Source organism: Chrysemys picta, chromosome 3, assembly GCF_011386835.1.
Source record: "Chrysemys picta bellii isolate R12L10 chromosome 3, ASM1138683v2, whole genome shotgun sequence".
Taxonomy (NCBI): Eukaryota; Metazoa; Chordata; order Testudines; family Emydidae; genus Chrysemys; species Chrysemys picta.
The window spans coordinates 120578814-120586889 of record NC_088793.1 but is presented as its reverse complement, the minus strand read 5'-3'; the positions used below and the strand labels follow the sequence as shown (position 1 = coordinate 120586889).

Sequence of the window (8076 nt, the reverse complement as noted above, 5' to 3'; positions counted from 1 at the left end):
ACATCAGAAAGCATGTTGAATTGGAAAGGATTAAAAAGGGCTACAAGACTGGTTTGGGGAAGTGCAATATATTTTGCTTATATGTCAAGTCAGTTCTTATAGGTACCTGCATGGGGAGAAGATTTCAAATAGTAGTGGTCTTTGTCAGCTAGACTAAAGGCATCCAATAGCTGAAAGTTACATAACTTCAGATTAGAAATAAAGTGCAAGCTTTTTTTTTTTTAATTTTATTTAAACAAAATGAGTGTAATTAACCATTGAAAAAATATACCCAGGGATGTGGTAAATTCTCCATTACTTTAAGTTTACATCAAGACTGGATATCTACAAATCTAGACTTGATCTAGCTCAACCACAAGATATGGGCTTGAAGGAGTAGTTACTGGGTGAAACTGTGGCCTGATTAGATCATAATGATTTTTTCTGGCATTAAAATCGTTGAACAAGTTAGAGTTGAAGTCAACAAAAAGAAAAAAATCAGCATCACTTATTTATTATAATAAGATGCTATGCTCCACATTGTCCCAGCTCTGGGCCTGAATTGCTTCTTTGCCTACTCCTGTAGGAGAGCAGTTGTTTGACAGTCCTTTATAAGAAATTTTGCCCACAGTCTTCATTTTATTGATAGATTCTTCGAGGCTCGCCCACGACGACACCACCATCTGTCACAGCCTTTTGGAATCGCTGGATCTGGTTATAAAGAAGGGAAACAGCTGTAAAATATAAGGTTTAAAGTAGTTTTCATCCCCCCTATCGTCCCCCCACCAATTAAATCTGCCAGTACTAGAATAACAGGGGTCCTATAAATTAGTGTTGAGATGCAAAGCCATGGAGGCCCCCTGAACTGCAATAGCAGAAGAAGGTGTTGCTTGTCAGAGATAAGATGCTCTGGTAGGATGTCCACATGGCTCTGAGCTGAAAGAAGGGGGGATTGGTAGTTCTTTCTTGGTTAAGGTACATTGCTTGAGCCACATGAGGATCACTTTAGTGTTCAGGAGCAGTAAAATTTGTGTAAAGAAATCAAGTGCAAGGAGATGGATGCTTACCGAGTCACAGCGATATTCCCACGGGATAACAGCTTTAAAGGTCACAAAGTTGATTCCTGCTTCCAGACAGCGTTGTGCCACCACACGCCCAATATTTTCACATGCCGCCACTCCCCTGGGACTGTACAGATGTCTCTTTATGGCCCACTCACGGGTGGAGGCTGAGACAATGACATTCCCACTGCAATGCTCAACAAAGGCCTCCACATGGTGCTGTGTCCGCTCAAGCCGTAGTCTGGATGAGGGGAAAAATAAATATCATGAACATGAAAGCTAATCACAGAACAACAAATAACTGCTCAAGAACTCCATTTCATTATTTGTTATATTAGACTGTGTCACACTGAAAGAAAGACAGCTTCAGTATTCTGCAGCAAGGGAGATGTACGTTAGATAGGAGAAAAAGCTTTTCAACTATAAGGATAGCTTAACTCCAGAATAGGCTTCCAAGGGAGGTTGTGGAATCCCCATCATTGGCAGTTTTTAAGAACAGGTTAGACAAACACCTGTCAGGGATAATTTAGGTTTACTTGGTGCTGCCTCTGCACAGGGAACCAGACTTGATGACCTCTTGAGGCCAGCCCTACATTTCTACGATTATTTGTTTACAACTCTGAAAACAAAACTTTTAGGAAAAAAGCTAAAAGTTGATAAGTTACAATATATGTGACTATGGCATCATTTCTAAATTTTAAAACAAGGAAAATAGTCAAGGACATCATAAATTTTGTGTTTCTCACTTATAAAGTAGAAAGAAAAGCACTATAACAACCTTAACACTGACTCATGGATTTTTAAAAGTAATTGTTATCTAAATATTGTCTTTTAAGGGACACTAGTAGGGGAAATATCAGGTGCCGGGATTCTGAACCTTTTTTATTTTTTTTGGCATACCAAAGCACAGAAGCAAAAGATACTCTGAAGAGGTAACTACAGCCCTAAGTAAAACTTCTGAAACACGTTTTAAGGCTGCAAAAGTTATTGCTTGTTCAAAAGTTTGTAAATTTTTTTATTTTCACTGATTTTATTCTCATTAATAGTTAATTTGTAAGTATTTTTGTCCACTGATGTATTCAGACTTGTATAAGTGGAACCTTAAAGCAGTAATTCCTACACAACAATATGTTTACTTATATTCAACTAAAGATTTCAGGGCTATTCAGAAAACAAGATATTTCTCTGGAATTAAAAGCTCATTTACAACTTTTCTATTTCATTTGGAATCAACAGCAGAGAATTCTAACTTGCTAATATTTTTATTTATTGGTACACTAAAACACTGTGGCCTGTAGTCTCAAGAATGATTAGTGATTTTGGTTGCCCAACTTGAACATCTTTAAGGGCCCCGATTTTCAGACGGCAGGTGCTCAGCACACTTTAAGGTGTATCTTGTTTTCTGAATGGAGTGAAATCTTCAGTTGAATCTAAGTAAAAATATTGTAGTGTGGGAGTTATGACTTTAAGGTTACATTCGTTAAGCCTGCACTATTGTTAACAGATTTCTGACTCACCTATGCCAATACTCTCTCTTGGGCCATGTTGTTTCCCAGCCTCGTTCCTTCCTTGCTAGTGCCAGCAGCTCCAAGTTACGAGGATTTCGGTTGATGAAATCTGGGGCAACAATCTCATTTTCCTTTGTGTCCACTTCACCCTCAGTGGTTCTGAAGCTGGCTACAGCAGATATGAAACGAAGCCCTTGGGGGAAATCAGGAAAAGAAGAAAAAACTAGAATATACACAGAATACATAGATTGAGTCTACAAAGCCTGAAATGTAGAATTAGTGATCTGAAGATTTCGGGTGAAAATCTTAGCGGAATTGAACAGTTTTCCACAGTATGTGGGCTGAGTTTTAAGTTGAATGCAGAAGGCATACCACATTTCCACTTATGGTCTGCAAAAGTGAGTTGACAATTTTTTCGTGCCTATAACCCAAATGCATAAATGACAGAAAGATTATCTAAGAATTAAAAAGTTATTCTTAATGAAAGTAAGTAATTGCCCAGGCAACTGCCTGTCTAACTGAATAAAGACATCATAGATGCCTCTGCCAACGTAGTTGAAACCTGATTTGCAATAGTGATTTCTAGCTGAACAGTTGTATGTGCAGATTGCAAATGTCAAAACTGGATAATTTCATGATGCAAAAAAATGTCTAATAGAAACTGATCATTGTTTATAATGAATAGTGCCCTCCATTTTGAAGGGTCCAGTAAGGTCTGTGTACATAGATCACTTCATTAACCATTCATATTCAAGCCGCTCTATGGTGAAGTAGCTGTTTAACAGTGCACAGCTGTGTAACAATGTTGGGCAGGAACCAAAAGTTAGAATATTCAGAAGAGGGATACAAGAAGCATTTAGGTATGCCAATGCTATCAATGTTAACATTCCTTCTTATAAAAATGTGCCATGGAGATCTTCAGTAACCACATACAGGAAAGACCTTGGCATTCAGATACCACAGTAAGAATCTAGGAAAAGCTTCCCCATGTAGGCAAATTATACTATTATGACCCATTAAAGGGTGTCTTGCTCCTTCTTCTGAAGCATTTAGTTCAGGGGAGCATCAGAAACACAACAGATAACTAGATGAGCAATTAGTCTGTGTATGGTGATTCTTGCATTCCTATAAATGCCTAGGTACCAAAGGCAACACCTAGAGGGACAGAGTACTCCCAGTACCTTCCTGAAGCACTGGGTTCGCCCTAACCCAGAGGAAAGCTTGCCACCAACAGACCTTCCTAAAGCACCCGTGTTTCCGTGAAAGGCTCCCTGCCAATGTGCCGTCCCAGGCCACAGCTAAAACCTGAACCTGGGTAGGCTCACTAAGCATGGGGTACGACCAGTGCAGGAGGCTCAGTCCCAAGAACAAAAGCCTCGCGCCCATCCCCCAGGGGCCGCCCCGGGAAGGGGGATGCCTCCCGTCCGCCTGGCAGCGCAGAGCGGGTTACCGGGACTAGCGCGTTGAGTGTCGGCGACACTTAATTTCGCTGCTCGCCCATGGCCCTGGCACCCGAGGCCCGGCCAGCCCCGCGCGGGCGGGGTGAAGACACCGGTCGGAGGATCGCGGGGGTCCCAGGGACGCGTGACGGTAATCGCGAGAAGCGGCGGGAAACCACCTTTTCCGGCTCCCTGGAGTTTCCCGGCCGCAGCACCCAGCAGCAGCCCCCGGCTCCTCAGCGCCATCGTGGCCAGGCAGAAGTCGCGGTGAAACGTCCCCTGCGCTCACGGCCGCCCGGGAGCCGCCATCTTTGCTGACCCGCCCGGCTCGGCTGCTCCGGAAGCAGACAACTAACTTCCGCCCTCACAGTGCTGGCTGCCGCCCTTCCGCCGCGGGGGCGGAGCTCAGAGGCGACAGTCAGCTCCGGCGAGCAGCAGCCCCGCCCCGTGCACAGCGCTTGCGTGCGGGGTAGGCCCGAGGCCTACGAGGCCGGCGCCTCGCTGTGCCAATAACCCCCGTGCTCAGCGGAGTTCCCGTCATGGGATCGGGAACGGTTTTAGTAGGGTTCCCATAGTCAAACATTTAAAAAAGAGGACATGCTACGGGCCCCGGCCCCAACCCCACCCCTATTCCAACCGCTTCCCCAAAGTCCCTGCCCCAACTCTGCACCCTCCTTTGAGCACCCCATGTTCCCCCTCCTCCCTCCCGCTCTGATCTTGGTTGGGGGTTGCTAAGTGTTTCCCTGCTCCCCACTTGCCCTGCAGCCCCTGCACCCCCCCAGCCCCCGCTCCTGCAGCCTCTGTGCCCCCTGCTTCCCACTGGTCCTGAAGCCCCTGCACCCCCCCCCGCCCCTGCAGCCTCTATGCCCCTGCCTGCTCCTCCTCGCCCTGCAGCCTCTGCACCCCCTGCTGCCTCTATGCCCCTACCTGCCCTGCTCCCCCAGCAGCCTCTGCCTGGCGGGGGCTTCGGATGCTCAGTGGCGACCGGGGCAGCGCGGGTCCCTGCAGCCCTGGCACACGCCGCACTCCTGCCCCGCACCGCAGCCTCCTTCCTGCCGCGTGGGGTGATGTGGCTGCAGGAAGGGTCCCCCAGTGGCCGGGGAGTCCCTGCCCGTGAGGGAAGCCCGAGGCACTGCCTGGGCCCGGCCTCGGGCTCGGCTGGGGAGCGTGGTCCGCCCAGCCTCCAGGGGCAGCAGCAGCTCCGCTATCTTCTGTGGCTGCGCCCCCCCCTTCCCCTGCCCGAGCTCGCTACAATGTAGCCGGGCAGCTGGGCTGCGCTGCGGACCCGGCGGATCATGCTGGGGCTGGGCAGACCCTGGCTTATGCTGCCTCCCTATTTCCCCGGACATGTCCAGCTTTTTGGCAATTCCCCCCAGACGGGGATTTGAGCACCAAAAAGCCGGACATGTCCGGGGTAATCCAGATGTATGGTAACCCTAGTTTTAGCCTTTGTAGTCTTTCAGCTCAGGTTCCCGGAGGCAGGTGGTAAAGGACAAGCACCTGCTAGTATTGCTCTGGATCACACCTTTATTCCCTAGGCCAGAAATAAACTAAATCTCTAGGACAATGTTCTCCAACCTTTTTACACCCAAGATCACTTTCTGAATTTACGGGCAACCCAGGATCCGCCCCGCTCACTGCATTTCCCCTTCTCTTCCTCACTCGCTTCCCCCCGCACCCTCAACTCACTTTCACTGAGCTGGGGTAGGGGGTTGGGTCTCGGGGGGGGGGCAGTCTCTGGGTAGGGTGACCAGACAGCAAGTGTGAAAAATCGGAACGGGGTAGGGGGGTAATAGGAGCCTATATAAGAAAAAGACCCCAAAATCATGACTGTCCCTATAAAATCGAGACATCTGGTCACCCTAGCTCTGGGCTGGGGCCTAGGGGTTTGCAGTGTGGGAGGGGGCTCTGGGCTGAGCCTGGGGCAGGGGATTGGGATGCAGGAGGGGGTGATGGGTGCAAGCTCTGGGAGGGAGTATTGGGTACGGGGGGCTATGCAGGCTCTGGGACTGAGTTTGGGTGCAGCAGGGGGCACAGGCTGCTGGCTCTGGGAGGGGGTCAGGGCTAGCGCAGTGTTGGGATGCAGGAGGAGGAATGGAGTGCTGGCTCCAGGAGGGGACTCAGGGTTGGGGTGCTAGCTCTGGGAGGGGACTCAGGGTTGGGGTGTGAGAGGCTTGGGGTGCTGGCTCAAGGCTGGGGCTTGCAGTGCAGGAGGGGGTTTGTGGTACTGGCTCCAGGAGGGGGCTCAGGGCTGGGGGTTAGGGTACAGCCTCCCGCTGGGCAGCACTTAACTCTGGTGGTTCCTGGTCTGTGGTGCAGCGTAGCTGCTGCTACAGCAGGCTCCCCACCTACCAGGCCCCACACTGCTCCTAGAAGGGGCCAACACGCCCCTGCGGGGGGGCATGTGGCTCCACATGCTGCCCTTCTCTGCAAGCTCCGCTCCTGCAGCTCCCATTGGCCACAGCTCCCCATTCACGACCAATTGGAGCTGTGGGGGCAGTGTATGCAGGCAGGAGCAGCACATGGAGGGAGACCCTGTGTGTCTCCCCTGCAGCAGCCCCAGGGCCACTTCCAGGAGCAGCATGGGACAGGGGCAGGCAGGGAGCCTGCCTTGGTGGCAGCCCCACTTCTCCACCAGAGATCGCGATCAACTGGGAGATCCTCTAGGATCGCCATCAACCTGTTGGTGACCACTGCTCTAGGAAAAGGGGAGTAAGTGAAATGTCCTGAATCCCTGCCATTTCTCCAATAGGGAACCATCTATGCACAGGATGGGATGTAATCAAAAGCGTGTGTTTTATTTCTCCTTCCTTACTAGTTAGGAGGAGGCTCATATTGAGTCAATTTGCTGAAAGGCTGGTCAGGTTAGATACAATTTTAAAGGTACTTTTAATTTCTATAGGATTTTTACATTTTACAATTTACATTTAAAAAAATTTAAATCAGATTTGTATATACTTGTCACTAGTTCTTTATTTCTTGGTTTTTCACGAAATCTGTTTACAGCTATGCACTCTACAAGCATTAGCCTTACAGGCTAGCATTTAAGTCTTATTATCTATCTTTAAAAATGGAGATGTAAATTATCTTAACAGATGGAATATCTAAAATGTATACAACAGCTATCTGGGGCAGACAGAGATTGTGCAGTTCAAGAGAATCTTACTATAGATGAACGGAAATGGAAGTGATGCTCCACCGTAGAGAACATTATTCTTGATTGCCTAATTTTTAAATATAAAGTACTCAATGAGAAATTATATGTGGCCTTTGATAGAATCAAAAGCTGTTTTGAAGTTTACAATCAGACATTTCAGAACAGCTTGGTTCAAACTGGAATTTACCCAAGCACATTATGCCTTCTCAGATCTTGGTGTGTGACCTCACTAAGGCTAGGTCTACACTGGGGGGGGGAATCGATTTAAGATACACAAATTCAGCTATGTGAATAGCATAGTTGAATTCGACGTATCCTATTCGAGTTACCCCACTGTGAGGATGGCGGCGACAGCGCTTACTCCTCCTGACGAGGTGGGAGTACACGTGTCGATTAGGTGATCGATTTATCCGTCTAGATGAGACACGATAAATCGATCCCCGAGAGATCGATTTCTACCCGCCGATCCGGGCGGGTAGTGTAGACTAGCCCTAAGGCCAGAATTAGAAAAGGAAGGCAAGGTGACTCCACCAGCATTTTCGGGAAGTTCAAAGGGGGGCTAGATTAAGCAGAGATGACTCCTGGCTCTTTATTTAAATTTTATATTAATAACAAAAGAAAAATTAAAGGAGCTTGTTTTTCTTTGTTATTCTTAAGTTGACTGAAGTGTTGGGTAGTGCTGTACATTTGGTTAATTTTGCAATAAGTTATCAAGCTAAAACACAGTCTCGTGGGGCTGTAGACTACTGAAAAACTCTGAAAACTGCACTGGATTACTTTTGAAGATACTGGCTCTGCTCTGCTAAACTCCAAGGTTACACCAAGCACTAGGGAATTAACCCTGTGCCTTGCTGCTAAACTGCAAGAAGACATCGTCTAGGTTTATGGCTACTAAAGCAGCACCTTAGCTTCCTCCAGTTAAACCCCCCCAA

At 47.9% G+C, this 8076-nt stretch overlaps 1 protein-coding gene across 2 annotated transcripts; it reads right to left on the bottom strand.

The window, feature by feature from the left end:
* Positions 1-477: 477 nt before the first annotated feature.
* Positions 478-4355, bottom strand: MRPL18 (mitochondrial ribosomal protein L18). Of its 2 annotated transcripts, none has more exons than XM_065588912.1 (4): positions 3999-4355; positions 2558-2741; positions 1047-1281; positions 478-690 (listed from the first exon to the last, which is right to left on the bottom strand). In XM_065588912.1, the coding sequence occupies exons 1-4, from the start codon at positions 4231-4233 to the stop codon at positions 619-621; spliced, it is 726 nt and encodes a 241-aa protein (XP_065444984.1). In that variant the 5' UTR covers positions 4234-4355; the 3' UTR covers positions 478-618. The 2 variants fall into 2 exon arrangements, with proteins under 2 accessions (XP_065444984.1, XP_005305771.2); XM_005305714.4 differs by having other exon boundaries at positions 4167-4347.
* Between the last annotated feature and the right edge of the window lie 3721 nt (positions 4356-8076).

What these genes read in the sequence shown, in the direction of transcription:
- MRPL18 (XM_065588912.1), bottom strand. Translation starts at nt 4,233, where the DNA reads ATGGCGCTGAGGAGCCGGGGGCTGCTGCTGGGTGCTGCGGCCGGGAAA. An exon ending in CACTCAACGCGCTAGTCCCG is followed by an intron (nt 2,742 to 3,998) that starts GTAACCCGCTCT and finishes ATTTCCCCCAAG; the next exon opens with GGCTTCGTTTCATATCTGCT. An exon ending in AAGAGAGAGTATTGGCATAG is followed by an intron (nt 1,282 to 2,557) that starts GTGAGTCAGAAA and finishes CCCCTCATCCAG; the next exon opens with ACTACGGCTTGAGCGGACAC.